Below are 18,306 nucleotides of genomic sequence, written 5' to 3'. Positions count from 1 at the left end.
CAGGAACGAAGTCAGAGACACAGAAAGACAAACAGAATCTTTACTGGTGAATCATGAAGCTTTTATTCTTTAAATAACAGAGTATAAAGCACAAATTTGACATATATATTTCCTACAATATTCCTTGAAACTCTTTTTACTTTACTGGAAGACAAGATGATCTCCTTCTCCTCTGTATCATTCTGTGCATTATATTACAATCTGTATGTGACTAAGATGCTTTATTGAATACATACAGGTGACAAATTAAAGGAAAAAGCTAGATGTGTTTTCTTTGCAAGATTTGTGGCCACCAGAACTTCTTCAATGTGCCTTTGCATTGGTGCTGAAAGTCTCTGAAACTCTTTCGAAACAACGTTCTTACAAAAGAGTTTTAACATTTAGTGTTTTGATGATTGTGTTGCAGAGTGCTGAGATTCAAAGGCCAGACACCCAAATGAATTCCTTTGATTGGTCAAAAGCTTTCAGAGCTCTGAACAGAGCTCTTGACATGTACAAGTCAAATTTGCTCCACATCTCCCAGTACAAAATAATTCAGGTCTTTCGATTTTTGAGTGGAAATAAATAGCAATCTACCATGACTCATAGTGGCAGATTCATACGGTTTAGTTATTGACTTGTGTTTGTTGTGTTTGTGCGAAAAAAATATCCATTAAAAAAGGAATTTGTGAGAAAATATTCTACTACATGTACCTGAATTCACCCACTCATGTCCACATTTTGTCCACATTTTTTGACACAGGTGTGTGAATGTGTTCTGTATTCACAACATCTGCAGCAAAAATATGAGAGTATGAGTTTCTTCGTTTGGTGATTTGTAAAATAGGACTTATTATTTGCAGTGAAGAATTTGAGAACTGCTGTGTCATGCTTGTGGGAGAGAAAAGACAACTCGTTGGCAACTCCTACAGATCTTTTCTCTGTGACTTCATCTTTACTGACACATACGTGTAGCTAGCAACAAATTCCATTGTCACAAATGCTCAGTTGTTTGGCTCCAGTAACACCTCTACAAAAATCTCCCACTGATCTTCAGTTCACGTCATTTTCCATCAAAGTATTCTGTGAAGAGATCGTCACAGGAGAAAAGTGACCACTCATTTGCAGTGACTTCTCCTTTTGTATTGTTAAGTAAACCCAACCTATGACAGAAAAAATGCCTCCCACAGCATAAAAAAGTCACCTGGTCCCTTCACTGTATGGGTTCAAGGTTTGTCCTTTAATATGTCAGCCATCTGTATCGGACCAAGTATTGATTACATGAACATCCTTTAGTAGCTGCCAGTCAGGACGAAACATACTGAGTCATGCTTGTTCTGTCTGAGACCCTGGACTATCTGTGACACTCTGGACTTCCTGTAAGTCACCTCTTGTTTCTCATCCTCTCTTTCATCATCACCATAATATCACCATGAATGAATACAGTGAAAAACAAACTTTATAAAACATCTCAGATCATTTTTAACGCTGGAGCCTTTACTCTTATCAGTTAATTTCCTTCTGTACTGACATGTTTGCTCTCTCTCTCTCTCTCTCTCCCTCTCTCTCTCTCTCTCCCACTCCCCCCTGAGCTATGCTGGTGTCTCTCGCCCCCTCTTACTGGAATGGACTCCTGACAGGACAGAAATAGAGCAGCCAATGTCTCACATCAGTGCCAGCAACCTGCCCTCTGTTAAAATCCAACCAAAACTATAAGCTTAAAGTTCAGAAATGAAACCTCACAGCTGAAAGTTTGCCTGTGTCCAATGCTTTGAAATGCCTTTAATTATTAAATAGAGATTCATTCGCTGTGTGACTTGTCTGCAGAATAAGAAATACTCGAATGGAGGCTTGCCCTTTCCAAATGAAGACGTGCGTAAAAACAACCCACAAATGGCGCTATTTGGATTTTACGCATTTACATAGACAGAGCAGCGATGTATTTATAGCATTTTCTTTACCGTAAGACGTTTTCTGCTCTACATTCACACCCCCACGCACACACACACACGCACACACACACGCACACTTTGAAGAAGCTGCGTGAGAGAGCGCTGCAGTCGCTGCGTCACAGAAGACACGTAACGGTACGGCCTGAATCTGACCGGAGGGGAGGCACATAGACCGGGTAAGCGAGGACACAGAGGGAGACGGCAGGACCACTGGCCTTACTACCCAGCTCCGATACTCTCAGAGGAGGTAAGCTGCTTTCTGTTGTTTGGACGCTTCTTCTGTCCCGATCTGAGCCGGTAAAAAAAAAACACGAGTTCTCCCAGAGACTGCGTCAGGAATCCCCTGGAGAAGTTTGCTGATATGTCATTTTTAAATGTGTCTGCGACTTGTGTAGAAACACAGAACAGCTGGAATTAAAATGAGTGTATTTACAGCTTCACCTATAAGGGGAATGTATTGATTTAAAGTTGAAATGAGGAAAAAAACAGATTTGATTTAAGTTTATTCCACAGTGTGGGGTACAGAGAAGGGTGTGGCTCTGTCTATATAGAGAGGCCCAGTCTCCCCCCACCCAGACCTTGATTCTGACATTAAGTTAAACTGTTGGGGCTATTTTTGGGAGAGCTTCACTTCTGACTAAACCAAACAGTGCAGCAGAATCAAAACCTGAAGGGAGTTCCTTTTTCTCCGCAGAAAAAACTGAATGAGTTTATCAAACATTTGTAATGTGAGCTTGTAAATATAAACCCATTAGAATCTTGTGCTGTGATTCCAAATTCATGAAGGAGAAAGTTGGCAGAACTTTTCCTCTGCAGCAGCCCCCATAAGTCGTCTGAATGGCTGCATTATAGGTTAGCAGAACGGAAAATGTGACTAAATACTTTCCCCGGACAGCCAGATTAATGCAAATTCCATCCACTTATGCGCCATATAAGGTGAATGTGAGGTCAAGCCTGCAGAAAATAGCCTCCCTGTTTCCTTTGTGGTGCTATATTCTTGCTCAGAATTCTAGTAGGTGTAGCAAACAGCTTCAAGCAGCCCACTGAACAGACAACCTCTTGTCTCTGCGACATAATTTCCCCGCATGGTCGAGGGGAATGACACCTTTAATAGCGCAGGGATGATTTGCATCGCTGCTGTCCAGTCCTGCCTCAGCGTTTTTCTCTCTCTCTCTCTCTCTCCTCAGGCCTGAAACTATTGATTCCTGAGCAGTGTTGACACGGAAGACCAAACATAGTCATGGTAAGTAGACAGGACCTCTGCCGTCCTGCATTATGTAAGTACGGTGGGGACTATATCAAACTGCTCTGCAGATCTTGTGTCATGTGTGACAGCGGCGGTTTTGTGTGCCACATGAATGAGGTGTGGATAGAGTGAGGTCATCTGCTGCCACCTGCCACCACGAGAGCCTCGGCATCATAAAGGCAGCAGTGTAGGGTGTCATAGCGACCTGTGGCGCCTGCACATCTGATAGACACACCTGACCGCATCTTTTCAAAGTCACTGCTTTGTCGGATTGTTTCCGACTGGTGGCGGGCGTTCAACTTTATCTCGGCCTTGCTTGAGGGGGAAACACACACTTAGTCTTAATTATAACTCTGTGCAGTTGAAATCTTGGCTAGAAACAAGCCACACTTAGTGGGATGGGATTGTGTGGCCCAATAGCTCATGATGTTAAATTCGCTTTAGGGCCCGAACAAAAGAAATGTGGTTAGTTTAGTTAATAGCTTGTTGCTAGGGGCTTGTGTTTGTGGTGCTGTTGCTACGTGGGCGAAGCTCTCCAGCTGTCGTAAAGAATGATAGTTGTGTTGAGAAGCGGTGATCTGAGCATGTGCTGTGGGCCCTCAGATGGGTGGAGTGTACTTTCTGGCTGACAGCCTCACTGCAGCAATAATCTATATGGCAGCTGCTGCAGTTTGAGGTTTGCCATACCTGTTTTATTTCTCACAGTTAGTGCGCTGATATCATCACAACATCATGCAGCAGGGCCAGATGATATGACTATGTTTATTTATTGTGAACAGAGCCTTATATGGAGATGTGTTCTCTGATATTTTTCATTGTGTTTGAACTATTGTATGTCAGACCCCTGCAAAGCGAGGCGAGTTGCTGTGTGTGCAATCTGACTCCCTGAAACACACACACACACACAATCCCACCCCTACACACACACACACACACACACACACACACACAGCAGGCTTTACTCTGATCCGTTAGGTTCAAACAGGTGCAAGAAGTCAGCTGCTGTATTGGCAGACTTGAATGCTCCTCCAGTCCCAGAGTCCCGTCGCTGCCACTTTAACTCACTATCAAACTGTACAAGGAAGTGTGCGTGTCGAGCTAATGCATTGTGGGATATGAAGTGCAAACTTGTGATCCTGCAAAAGCAAAATGTGTTGTAACTCCTCACCTTTTGACCTTTGGACGGGAAGGTTCACATCCATTCTGTTTCTCACCTTTAAAAGATATCTGGGTTGAGGTGAGCAGCAAAAGTTGTTGCAATTTTAAAGTAACAAACACTGAACGGACCCAGTCAGGGGCCTGTTTCTTGATATTTGCAACACGCAAGCAGTGATTTGCAGCACAAAATCATTGTCTCCCAAGGTAATCTTGGTGCATTGAACAAATCAAAGGAAACACCATGCTGAAGCACATAGCATGTTCAGAATCTTGGTACAGTGTGTTTGCATGCTATTGTGTGCTAATTATTTTGTACAGAAATGCACAAAAGTCCAGCAGAAGTTAATGGGAATGCATTAAATTTGACAGGAATGCAGAAAGAAAAGTATTCACTAGAGTTGCTGCAAGTCATCAAAAGAGATCAGATGTCAGAACGAAACAGAATGTCAGCATCATGCAGGGACGAGAGGAAAAGTCTCAGCTTTATCCTCTGAGGACCATGGATGTCTGTAACAAATCACATGGCAGTTAACTGTATTGCCATCCCAAGAGCTAAACTGCTAGCAGGAAAACAATACAGTGCGTTTGTGTGATACTAGAAATGATAGACCTTCATAGTTTCTCCTTAGTGTCTTTTCTTTGTTTTTTATAACTTTTTAGCTGTTACGATTGTTGCTCTCGCTTTCAGGCTTCCCTGACATACAGCTCGTAGCCTCACCTCACCTCAGTAGCCACAATCCAGCTGGTCACTGCCATCACCAGTATGTCACACCCCCAGAGTTAACACTCATCCCCCTCCACATACCAGTAAATCCTAATTCAGATGTAGGCTACTGTGTACAAAGAGCTGTGGATTGAGAAATAACATTTGAATGATTCTTTATTTGTAATTAAACTATGACAATGTTGTGTCAGAGTTTCAGATACATCATCACTGCACTCTTGAATCGAAAACGTTAAGCTGAACTATTCTTCTCACAGGTGTTCAGAGGCACAATAACAGATGCTCCGGACTTTGACGCCAGCGCTGACGCTGAGACCCTTTACAATGCTATGAAAGGCATCGGTGAGTCCCTCATTCCTGTGATTTTTTCCCACGGAGGTGTAAAGGTCCTCTTTCATTCTCCCATCTTGTCCGCTGAATTGCCACATAAAGAATTTGCTACAGCAGCAGTGACAGTCAAGCAGTCTGAGATCAGTTATAAGTCTGTAACTGAGATGTCAAAATCTGTTGCTTTGTGTTCCTCAGGCAGCGATAAAGAGGCCATCTTGGACCTGGTCACCTCTCGGAGCAATGCACAGAGGCAGGAAGTCATCGCAGCGTACAAATGCAGCTTTGGAAAGGTACACAAATGCATTTTTCACATTCCATTTCATACCACACTGTAACTTACTGAACTTTCAGGCTGTAGCTACTTTTATAAATTCATCATGCTTTTCCATCAGGACCTAATTGAGGATCTGAAATATGAGCTCACAGGAAAATTCGAGCGTCTCATTGTCAGTCTGATGAGAACTTCGGCCTACCATGACGCCAAAGAAATCCATGATGCGATCAAAGTAAGATGCTCACCTCACACTCAGGTCCTTTGCACACCGGTCATATTCAGCTGTTTCATATTTAACTTACTCTGTTTAAAAGGGCGCTGGAACAAATGAGAGATGCCTGATTGAAGTCCTGGCTTCCAGAAACAACGCACAGACAAACGATATGGTCGCAGCGTACAAGGATGGTAAGTTAAACGTCACTTTAAGAAAACAGATGACGTGCGAGCGTCTGGCGGCGTTTGACGGTGATGTCTGTGTCGACAGCTTACGGCAGCGACATAGAGGAGGACGTAATCGCCGACACTTCAGGTCACTTTAAGAAGATGCTGGTTGTTTTACTCCAGGTCAGTTCGCTGAGGAGTTGATGTTATCAGAAGTGAAGCATCCAGTCAACCACAACACTGACTGACCTGCAGGTGTTTTGTTTTTTTTTTTGGTTTGATGGTTTCAGGGGACCAGAGATGAGTCAGGAGTGGTGGATGCAGACCTGGTGGAGCAGGACGCACAGGTGGGTGAGAACCTGAACATTTTATGAGTAATAGACTTTATACAACATCCATTTTAAAAAGCCATTTTTTAGTGAATGTAAGTGAAAAAAACTCATCCAATGGGATGACTTTAAAAATATAGTTGTATGGCCTCATTTCAATATATTGAGCTTTGATAATGCAAAATATTATAAAACCAATCAAAGTATGTATCACAAAGTATAAAACCAAATAACGGGGATCCACAGCAAAACAAAATGCAAACTTCAGCACGCTCATGTACTAACAGACACAGAGCTAACATACTGACAGTGTGCAGCTTTGTAAGAACTACCTTAATTTAGCGTGCTAGCATGTTAAAGTTTTTTTTTTAATTAGGCTAAACAATAAATGCAGTTTTTGTTGATAGAAATTTTATTCTTTTTTGCAAGCATTCAAGTAGAGTGTAAATGTCTTTCTTGGCAGTTTTCCCAAAAATAGTGGAGATATTTCAGTAGTGGACAGAATTGTACTTATGATAAAATATTTACTGTGTATTGTAATATTTGCTTTTTTTTTTTTTTTGCTAAGGCTAACACAGCATGCTCTGGTTGCAGTGACAGACATGCTTGCTCAAAGGGAATCCAAAAATACCCACTTTTGATTATTAGGTTCTCTGTTTGAAATTTGTAAGGTCTCGAGATGACATCTGTTGTGACACTATATTAATAAAACTGAAATAAATTGAGACCTTGAATCTCGTCTGTCACGTGTAGTTTTCTTGTTATTCTGTCTTACGTTTAGTATGTTTCCTGTCCTCTGTGTAGGACCTGTATGCGGCCGGAGAGGAGCAGTGGGGGACCGACGAGGCCAAATTCATCATGATCCTGGGAAACCGCAGCGTCACCCACCTCCGCATGGGTGAGCACGTTCCTCAGGGAAATTAGCACAACAGTGAGACATTCGAGATATTTGTCATCTGTCTCTCAGGAGTAAATGCCACTTTTAAAGCTGAGTGTATTTGTGAAAAGTCCTCCCAGTAAAACTGAACTTCTAATAGATAAAGAGCATCACAGAACAGGAAGAAAAAAGGAAAATGTCACTTCTGATAAAGCTGCTTTGATAAAGAGTAGTCACTTTTGCAGCCTCAGCGAACACACTGACAGTTCAGTGGTGCTCACAATGACACAATGCTGATGTTCAGCTCTTTACAAGGTGAACCATCTACGTTTAGTCTGGTAGAAATGAAATAGGCAAAAAAGAGATTCATACAAATTTGAGATTATAAACAGTGTGATCTGTTTGTTTAGTTTTTGATGCGTACGAGAAGATTGCAGAGATGTCCATTGAGGACAGCATTAAGAACGAGCTCTCCGGAGACTTTGAGAGGCTGATGCTGGCTGTTGGTAAGAAAAACATTGAAAGCAGCAGTAAACAACAAAATACAGACTTGACAAGTTGTTTATTTGACCGACTGCTCTCTTCTGGAATTTTCTCACAGTCCAGTGCATAAGGAGTGTTCCCATGTTCTTTGCCAGGCGCCTGTACAAGTCAATGAAGGTAAACTTAAGTAGGCTTTCTATGGGGGGGATTATTGGAGTAAAAACTGTTTGGAAATATGTATGGAGAGTTGTGTGTCTGTATCTCAACCTGTGTGTCTGTAGTGAGATTTGTGAATGTTTAAAAAGATCTGCAAATGTGTACAAAGATATTAATCGATGAAAAGTCTAAGTATTTGGCTACAAGTGCTGGAAATACACACAGATCACCAGTTACAAGTCAAGCAGGCCTCACAATTGTCTTTATACACTTGACTTTTACTGCACTTCTGCCCTGAGAAATTCTGATCGGTCACACAGGGTTTATTTGCCCTGAGCTCAGGCTCACAGGCTTATTCATTACGGCTGCGTACCACTCTCCTGCTCTGGAACTCTGTAGTTATGCCACCTGCAAGCCATCAGGTGGCGCTATCCCTCAAAGTGTTTGAGGACAGGCAAACATTGTCTGGTATATGTGAACAAGTTAAATTTGCTGAATTTGTGGCTCGCTGAGCAAAAACTTTCATGATGGCTTGCAGGCAGCATAACTAGTGAGGTACAGAGCAGCAGATTGTGAGGCAGTAACTGGTGATTTGTCTGTATTTCCAGCACTTGTAGCCAAATACGTAGACTTTTCATCTTTTAATACCTTTGTGCTCGTTGACAAATCTTTTTACGCATCGACGAATCTTTTACGAACCTTTAACAAATCTTTTTACACATTCACAAATCTCACTGCAGACAAACAGATTGAGATGCAGACACACACCTCTCCACACACATCTACAGATAGTTTCACTATTATAATACCCCCATACTGTCAGTTTAATTCCATGCTATCTGATATCAGCACAAACACTATGACACATTTTTTCTTCTTTCTCTAGCTCAGATTGTTCAACTTTTAAAATTATATAAGAAATTTGTGATTGTTGCTGCATTGCTTCGCCCCTCAACACATCTGCTTCGTTTCCAGGGTCTCGGCACAGCTGACAACACTCTGATCCGGATCATGATTTCTCGTTCTGAAATCGACATGTTGGACATTCGGGAGTGCTTCCGTCTCAGATATGAGAAGTCACTTTACAACATGATAAAGGTTAGAAAAAAAGCATGTTTTATACACACTCATATATCATATACGATTGTCTATAACATGGCTGTGTGCATATTGTGTGCAATCCAGGATGATACATCAGGCGATTACAAGAGGACTCTGCTTAACCTGTGTGGAGGCGATGATGAGTAAGTTACAGCAGCAACCAGATGGGGGTGATAGAGCACAACTTTTCAGGAATTTTTGCTTTCTAAGGAAGTAAATACAGAAAAAGAGGTCTATTGCTTTAATCTGTAAAGCTTGTTGTCATAGTAATTGCGAAGAGACCATAAGTGACATTGATATTGTCGCAAAGTAAAGTGTATCAAAGAGTCTATTTTCTAACAGATTCCTCTTCCTAATAAATGTACAGACTGTCTAGAGCTTGAGGTTTTGGCTTTGCTGAATGTGCTGTGTTGTGTTGAACTGATCATTACAGCTTAGCTGGAGAGTTCTTCCCCGAAGCTGCTCAGATAGCCTACAAGATGTGGGAATTAAGTGCCATGACCAAAGTGCAGGTTTGGGCCTCATCTGCTCCCACTGTAGATGTGTCATTGCATGTCTGGCTTGGCAGTGCTTTGTGTCTCAGTTACCTGCTGGCCCTGCCATGATGTGCCACACATGGTGCTGATCCGATGCCATAACTGCACAGTGAAGCCTTTGTCTTGCTGTGGATATGATCAGAATGCTGAAGTACAAATAGTTTTTGTTTGCTATAATGCAGTTTCCACACTGGTGTGGTGAGTGCATTACAACACTGAGAGTGAATGTCAAAAAGATCTCAGCATTTTTGTCAACAAAGGGCTGTCTCACTAACGCTTCAAAAAACTGAGCTGTTTTTCTCCCTACCAACCTTTTCATTGTTGGTGGTGTCATGAATTCTAACCTCAAGAGGGCACCGCCCCCTCAAATGTCAGGAGATTATTATCATAAAACTTAGTGTGCTATTTCATTATTGTTATCAGCCAAAAAAATCTTTGAACAACAAACCATTGTATGGAAATTTGCATTTTGCATGCAGACTTCTTTGTGTTTGTTGCTTTAAGCTTACAGATCTGGTGTATTTAATTTAAAAGTAATTTCTGTGCATGATAGAACATCTCTCTTTGCCATTTCACATCATGTTTGTGTCACTGATTGTCATTCTTTTGTGATTTCTACTCCCTCAGCTAAGGCCCACAATCCGTCCTGCTTCTGACTTTGACCCTGCTGCTGATGCACAAGCGCTGAGAAAAGCTATGAAGGGATTCGGTATGCAGCCCAGAGAACTAAAGCACATTGACACGGCTTGTACAGCTTTTCAAAGCTCATGTTTTACAACAGTTTTTTACCTCTTTCCTGACCACAGGAACAGATGAAGATGCAATCATTGACATTGTTGCGCAAAGAAGCAACGCCCAGAGACAAGAGATCAGACAGGCCTTCAAGTCCCTACTGGGAAGGGTGAGAGAAGTGAATTGTTGAAAATAAATCTGAAATAAAGGCAGATGCAAGTTGGAACATACAGTATTTTTTTTTACCTTCATTCATTGCTAGATGCACGTCTTCCACTGAGTCTGACATGGGATTAGTCATTTCATGTTGCCTAACAACTCGCTGTCGTCTCTCAGGATCTGATGAAGGACCTGAAGTCTGAACTGTCAAAGAACTTGGAGAGGCTGATCATCGGGCTCATGCTGACCCCCGCTGAGTTTGACGCCAAAATGATGAGAAAGGCAATGGAGGTAATGTAGGAGTGGATCAAAAGCTCATCAGGATTGGATTTGTTTCTGAAGGGACACTCTGGGGTTCCCAAGTGAGCTGCTGGTACATTTATTTTATTTGTGCAGTAAAAACAAGGAAGCTCATGGGTCACGTTTATGCCTCTGTAAATGTACACCGATCAACCACAACATTACAACCGCTGACTGGTCACGTGAACATTTGTCCTCGTGTGACAATGCAAAGTTCTGCTGGTAAACTTTGGGTCTTGACAGAGCAAGCGGGCCTCTCCACAGCAATTGCACTCATTGACTGCAGCGAAAATGGCACAAGAAACCTGACCAAGAGCCTGAGGCGTTGGCCCAAGGGACCCGTGACACAGTGCCAGACATCACAGGAAATCCCAGAGGTCCAGAGTCCACGTCCCAAAGGGTCAGAACTGTTTTGGCAGCACAAGACAGGTGGTTTTAATGTTGTGGCTGATCAGTTCAAGGCTCTGACGGTTGATGTTAAGCACAGAGGGGTATCGTTGGTGCACACATGTCACGGTAGTCTCACAGAAAGAATCTACCATCAGATAAGTTTATATTTCCTTAGACAGCAAACCTGATTCTGAAGAGACAACAGTAACTTGCAAAGTAGTGATTTTGAAGCGGTCGAATTTTAAAATGTGCTTTTTTGAACGCATACAGTGAAATCAGGTTGATACAAGAAGTAAGTTATGACTCCTGTTTGCTGCATTTCTAAGTTTTGACAGATCTGATATGCCATTTAGACTTATAGCTTAAATGAATCATTCAGTTTGACCTTTTATATTTCATGAATTCAGTTCAGATTAATTCGATTCAGTTTAGTTTAATTTAATTAAATTTGATTGATTTCAATTTAATTCAGCTTCCTTGACAGAGGCCAGTTTACAACTTCTGTCACCTCTGGGTTTTTCACATAGCAAGGCGAAGACAACATTTATAAGGACAAGCCCAATAAATCTGTAATTTCCTGTGGATTCCTTTTGAGCAGCACTTGGCAACAGTGGAAAAAAAAACTCCCCTTTACCAGGAAGGACAAAAAAATGCCCGGAAGAACCGGGCTCAGGGAGGGAGGCCGTCTGCCTTGACCGGCTGGGGTGAGGGTTAAGCGGAGAGAGAGAGAGAGAGAGAACAGGATAACAGATAGACGCCAGACAAACAATGCATAAAAGAACAAAAAACACTTCAGATCGGTGAGGCCAGTAACAGCTGATCAGAGACGTGTAGCTCCAGATCCAGAGATACCTGTAGAGAACTACGGGAGAGTAAAGACGCACAGTTAGTAGCATACAAAGGTGTCATATATTCGTATGAAGCGACAAATAGAGGAGAGGTGCTCAGTGCGCCATGGGAAGTCCCCCAGCAGATAGGCCTACAGCAGCAGAACTAAGTAAACACCACGTTAGCATAGAGAGAGCCTCCTCAACGTGAATAAATGGTTTGCAAATAGTAAATGATCTGCACCTTTTTGACCTTAGGTAGCTTCTAGAAAATGCTGTCCAATGTCTTTGTCTTTCCCGCATTCATAAACCACACGAGAGCAACTCTGGGTTCAGTTTCTGCAGGTTGTGATCAGTAGACAACCTGCTGTACCACCTGAGCAACTCTTTCTTGATTCACAGGTTATAAACAATAGTTGCCAAAATATTAAAACGTGGCCACTGTCAGCTCATTATTGAGGAGGTGCAGCTCACATGCACTGTTTTCACATGTGTGTGGTGCAGTTCTTGTTTATCTGGATTCATTTTTGGCTGGACTTTTGTGCTCTTTTATTTCAGGGAGCCGGGACGGACGAGCACGCTCTGATCGAGATCCTGGTTACCAGGAGCAACGAGGAAATTCAAGCCATGAATGCTGCCTATCAGGACGGTGAGTCTGATAACAAAACATGGCTTTGAAATCCATTTCTTCTCCTGGTGCATTTAATTGATCACATACCCACACGTTACAGCCTATAAGAAGTCTCTGGAGGAAGCCGTTCAGTCAGACACATCAGGCCACTTCTGTCGCATCCTTGTCTCTCTCGTGCAGGTAAACGTTCATCACCATGAGAACTTAGTCTGTGTTTAATTTCCACGCCCACTCACTGGTTGCAGTCTGGTTTGTGCTCTTTGCTGACTGTAGAAGAGAAAGCCTTGTTTAATCACCTTCATAACGTTTTTAAAGAACAAAAACATGCTGCTGGTTAACCACTGACCTATTATAGAATAGAATTTACATTTAACTGTCTTTGCTGAGTCCAGGGTGCGAGAGAGGAGGGTCCTGCAGACGTGGAAAGAGCTGATGCAGACGCTCAGGTGATTCAGTGTGTTCTGCACCATATTAAAGTGTATAAATGTGAATAGAAAGATGAATTTAAATCTTTGTCCTTCCTGAACTCATCAGGAACTTGCCGATGCGTGCAATGCAGATTCTGACGACATGGAGATGAAGTTCATGAGCATTCTGTGCACAAGGAGCTTCCCCCATCTCAGAAGAGGTAAAGGTTTAAACAGATCAGCGTGTTGACAAATCAAGGTGTTTGCTACTTTACCTTCCCAACAACAAAGTGGATGGTGATCTTTATCGTTCACAGTATTCCAGGAGTTTGTCAGATGCAGCAACAAGGACATCGAACAGATTATCAAGAAGGAAATGTCTGGAGATGTGAAAAACGCCTTTTATGCGATAGGTAATGACTGTCTCTGACCTGAAGCGTCATTATAGTTTACTTTAAAGTTTGTCACAGTTGATGAGCCCTTTTCTTGTTCTGTCTTTGCTTTGCAGTTCGCAGTGTGAAGAACCAGCCCTCTTATTTTGCAGACCGTTTGTACAAAGCCATGAAGGTATTTTATCATAGTTTATGCAGTTCATTGGTTACTAGACCGAATTGTTAATACGGTCACATTGCTGGTGCATTCAGTACACATTGTATAACATATATTTTGTGTTCTTTTTGCAATAGCAGTCCCTAAATCAGAATAAACAAAGTATTCATTGATCTCCCCTGCAGGGTCTTGGTACAGACGACAGAGCGTTGATCCGAATCATGGTGTCCCGCAGTGAAGTTGACCTTTTCAACATTCGTAAAGAGTTCAAGGAGACGCATGACGATTCCCTTCATGAATTCATCCAGGTAGAAACTATGATCGTAAGTCAGAGTCTTTGTCAACTAACACTCTCGGTTGGTGTGTCGTGTTCTTATGTGACCTGTGTGTCTCTGTGCAGCTTCTTTTTTTTTTTTGTCTTGTTGCTGTGTGAGCGTGTGTTGCACATCCTTCTGCTGCTGCTGCGGTGGGGTGGCGGCGGCGGAGGGGTGCGTTTCTTCTATAGCTTTGTGCGGTGGACTATGGATCTGTGGCTACCGCACAGCTGTTTAGGAATTTCCCCTTGCATGCTTAACTTCCTCTCTATATCTGCCGTGTGATTGGCTGGATGCCCAGAGACAGGAAGTTCCTAAAAGCAGTTCTATAATAACTTACAGATGAAATTACCGTGACACCAATACGCACAAGCAAGTAGGGTGCCCTGGATTGGTTTTAGCAGAAATATTTTCAGATTATGCAACAGATGCAAGTATTGCTATATACTGTTTATTCTGAGGTGTGTATATAATTTTAAAAGGAAGAGTCTTATGTAAGTTTTTAGAGTTTAATTTAGCAAGACGGTGATTTTATTGGCATATTTTTAAAGAGATTTTGGAGTTGAGGAAATTAGGAAAAAAGCTTTGAGATTTGAGAAAAGTTTGGTTAATGATCTCATAAAATAGCTATTTGGACCAATATACACTTTTTTTTTTACTTGTAGCTGCCCTGAAGCAAAGAGATGATTAAAAAGATAAATAAGAATCTTAAAGAAGCATTTTAACATTTTAGGAAACATGTTTATTCACTTAATCCCCAGGCTACACTGTAAATCCACCTACCAGCACCTCTAAAGCTACCAGCAGCACATTTAGAGTTGCTGGTAAGTGGACTTTGTTAGATTAGTACAGGGTGGTTTCCCCTTGTTTCCAGTTCCATTATGTATTGTGATGCAGCATATCGGTGTTTCCGACTTTTTGGGTTATAAAAAACAGTAGTAAGGTGAAGACCTTAAAAAATTCTACACAGAGACTCAACAAGTCCAAAGTTTCCTTTGGATCCCCTTTGAACAACCGCTTGACACCAGTGCTTTTCATGTTTCATGAAACCAGAAGTTTACATACACTGTATAAAAGGACATAAAACCATTTTTTTCTAACCGTCTGACATTAAATCAGACTAAACCTTTCCTGTTTTAGGTCAGTTAGGATTACCAAATGATTTCTATTTGTTAAACGCCACAATAATGAGAGAGATATTATTTTTTTTTAGATATTTTGGACTACTTTCTTCAAAGTCAGAAGTTTACATTCACTAAGATGCCTTCAAACTATTTGGGAAAGCCCAGATGATGATGTCATGGCTTTGGAAGCTTTTGATAGGTTCATTGACAACATTTGAGTAAATTGGAGGCACACCTGTGATTTAATTTTAAGGCACACCTCAAACACACTGCTTCCTTTTGTGACAACATGGAAAATCAGCCAAGATATCAGGAAGAGAATTGTGGACCTCCACAAGTCTGGTTCCTCCTTGGGTACAATGTCCAGATGCCTGAAGGTCCCACATTCATCTGTTCAAACAATTACTCACAAGTATAAACATCATGGAAATGTCCAGCCATCATAGCGCTCATGAACGACACGGGTTCTGTGTCCCAGAGATGATGTGTTTTGGTGTGAAATGTGTGAATCAACCCCAGAACAAAAGCACAAGACCTTGTGAAGATGCTGCTGAAGCTGGTAAGAGAGCGTCATTATCCACAGTGGAACCAGTCCTGTACCGACATGGGCTGAAAAGACCTTCATTTCTGGAGACATGTCCTGTGATCTGATGAAACTAAAATTGAACTGTTTGGCCATAATGACCATCGTTACATTTGGAGAAAAAAGGGGGAAGCTTGCAAACCTAAGAAGGACCTGAGGGACTGGTGCACTTCACAAAATAAATGGCATCATGACGGAAGAACATTGTGTGGAAATATTGAAGCAACATCTCAAGACATCAGCCAGGAAGTTAAAGCTTGGGCACAAATGGGTCTTCCCAATGGACAATGACCCTAAGCATACCGCCAAATTAGTTACAAAGAGGCTTGAGGACAACAAAGTCAATGTTTTGGAGTGGCCATCACAAAGCCCTGATCTCAGTGCTGTAGAAAATTGGTGGGCAGAGCTGAAAAGGCGTGTGCAAACCTGACTCAGTTCCACCAATTCTGTCAGGAGGAATGGACCAGAATTCAACCTATTGTGAAAAGCTTGTGGAAGGAAACCCAAAATATTTGACACAAGTCATACAGTTTAAAGGCAATGCTACCAAACACTAATACATGTATGCAAACCTTTGACTTTTAAGAAAGAATAAAAACATTTCTAATAATTCTCTCTCTCATTATTCTGGCGTTTAGCAAATAGAAATAATTTTGGTAATCCTAACTGACCTAAACCAGGAAAAGCTAAGTCTCGTTTAATGTCAGACAGTGAGAAAAAAAAGGTTATTTATCTTTTTATACAGTGTAAGTAAACTTCTGGTACATTCACCGTTGCCCATAAAGTTGGAATAATTTTTGTTTTTAGACACATTATTCTTTTTATTTCTATTTCTACACATCAGTAATCACTTTTTATTAGGTGCAATGATTACATACTGAGGCCCGGTTACTCAGGTGAAACAAATTCTGACTTTGGGATCTGACTGAGGAGTGGGACGTGCTGCCCATTGACACCATCAACAAGCTCGTGGACAGTATGCCACAAAGTCTAAACACATTGATCTGTGTCAGGGGTGGCCATACTCAATATTAGTGAGTGAGCGACATTTGAAAGAGTAATACTGGACATTCTTATGCATGAAATGCCCTTGAATATGTGTTTTCTGTTAAAGGCATCATGCTTGAAAATGTTAAACAAAATCCTTTGTCCCATTGTTCAACATCCCCAATTTTGTTTAAGCCTGAACACACAGTTTGCAAAAGTTAATAGTGGTTTGATTTTTTACTGTGATATGTATTGTATGTATGTTGTGAAATCAATGAAGTTTTGAGAAGATATACACTTTATCTATCTAGGATAAATCACATTGTCACAATCATTCCATTCAGAAGAGGTAAAAAAGAAAAAAGTATTCCAACTTTATGGGCAACAGTGTATCCATGTATGTATATATATGAAGAGTTAATTTGCAAAAACAGATAACTCCATCTTCACAAACCTTCAGAAAACCCACATTTCCATCATCTACCTGAGACAATATCAATCTAACTTAAGTTAACTCTTCATACTTTTTCATATATATATATGTGTGTGTGTGTGTGTGTGTATCATAATGCATTCTGACTGGAAACAAGAGGTAACAGCCTGTCCCTAAATATAAACACAAATAGGTGTAATTCCCAAAATGAGGAACTATTCCTTTAAGAAGATGTCGTCTTACATAATCGCAGTGATGATCATAAAGTAGAAATCTTTATGGGTGTCAGCTGACATAGAGGGTAATTCCACTTTTAACTCCTTTGTTCATTTCACGCCTTTTGTTCTGCAGTGCTGCTCCAGTGTGAGCCACAAATAAACCCTGCTTTCCAGTGTCAGCTCCGTGATGACCACATGTCAGCAGACATGACCAAGATGAAAACTGTATTTCCCATTAATTCAAGCTCCTGCTGTGTCTGTGTTTTCCGTCCGTCTTCAGGGCGATACCTCGGGAGACTACCGTAAAACCCTGCTGATTCTCTGCGGAGGGGAGGATTAAACCTGTTACGTCCCTGCAGATTTCTTCGCAGTCTCCAGTGACCACAAGTTCAAAGAGTGAAAGTGGTGGTGGTGGTGAATGTCTGTATCTGTTGTCAGTGTTCCCAACTGATGCCACTCCTCAGCCAAACCAAGTGACCTATGACCTCTCAGCCTTGCAAGCCAGTTTTCTGCTCTCATGTCTAATCTTCCTGTGTGGCAGGATGGTATGTTTCTTTTTTTTACAGTGTTACATGTAATAAGAAGATGTTCATGTTAGTGTAGAAAGGGGCTTCACGTGTACAGCGTATCTGAATCTAGTAGTGCCTTCAGACTGTAGGCCGTCCGGTGAGTACTGTGATTTTTAGGTGTCACATATACCTGAATAAAATAAGCTCAATCAAACTGTGTAGCCTTTTCTGTGTCTTCTCATATTTTATATACATTCGTTTTTGTTTATTGCATCTCAACAGACCACAAGTTCTCGTTCTGTACTTTTTTTTTTTTTTTTTTACTGTATGTGAAGTGGGTGGGTTCCTGGTTTGCATTGAGCAGGGCAATTAAATGATTAACTGTGTTGATACTGTCAATAGCACTGGGTTGAGCAAAATGGGAACTAGAATATTTAACATGAGGAAACTCCCACTCCACTTCAGTGCCTCTTCTGCTTAGCAAAAATACCCCAAAAGTGAGCTCATAAAGGTGAACCAATGTAAATAGAGGCTCTTCATGACAAAATACAAGCAAATTATTAAAAATAAATAAATAAAATATTGGATAGTAGCGAACAAATATCCTCAATCTGAAC

The 18,306-nt window shown here is 41.4% G+C and overlaps 1 protein-coding gene across 2 annotated transcripts; it reads left to right on the top strand.

Annotated features, from left to right (window-relative positions):
• The first annotated feature begins 2,081 nt into the window (after nucleotides 1-2,081).
• anxa6 (annexin A6) lies at nucleotides 2,082-17,903 on the top strand. Of its 2 annotated transcripts, none has more exons than XM_008306423.1 (25): nucleotides 2,082-2,178; nucleotides 3,119-3,174; nucleotides 5,317-5,401; nucleotides 5,585-5,679; nucleotides 5,782-5,895; nucleotides 5,978-6,068; nucleotides 6,148-6,227; nucleotides 6,335-6,391; nucleotides 7,178-7,271; nucleotides 7,661-7,756; nucleotides 7,852-7,910; nucleotides 8,865-8,987; nucleotides 9,075-9,133; nucleotides 9,424-9,502; nucleotides 10,154-10,235; nucleotides 10,333-10,427; nucleotides 10,595-10,708; nucleotides 12,493-12,583; nucleotides 12,666-12,745; nucleotides 12,958-13,011; nucleotides 13,100-13,193; nucleotides 13,290-13,385; nucleotides 13,481-13,539; nucleotides 13,707-13,829; nucleotides 17,461-17,903. In XM_008306423.1, the coding sequence occupies exons 2-25, from the start codon at nucleotides 3,172-3,174 to the stop codon at nucleotides 17,518-17,520; spliced, it is 1,983 nt and encodes a 660-aa protein (XP_008304645.1). In that variant the 5' UTR covers nucleotides 2,082-2,178; nucleotides 3,119-3,171; the 3' UTR covers nucleotides 17,521-17,903. The 2 variants fall into 2 exon arrangements, with proteins under 2 accessions (XP_008304645.1, XP_008304644.1); XM_008306422.1 differs by having other exon boundaries at nucleotides 13,707-13,844.
• The last annotated feature ends 403 nt before the right edge of the window (nucleotides 17,904-18,306 follow it).

The sequence above is a fragment of the Stegastes partitus genome, unplaced genomic scaffold, assembly GCF_000690725.1.
Source record: "Stegastes partitus isolate 25-593 unplaced genomic scaffold, Stegastes_partitus-1.0.2 Scaffold3654, whole genome shotgun sequence".
NCBI classification, from domain to species: Eukaryota; Metazoa; Chordata; class Actinopteri; family Pomacentridae; genus Stegastes; species Stegastes partitus.
This window is presented reverse-complemented; position numbering and strand designations above follow the sequence as displayed.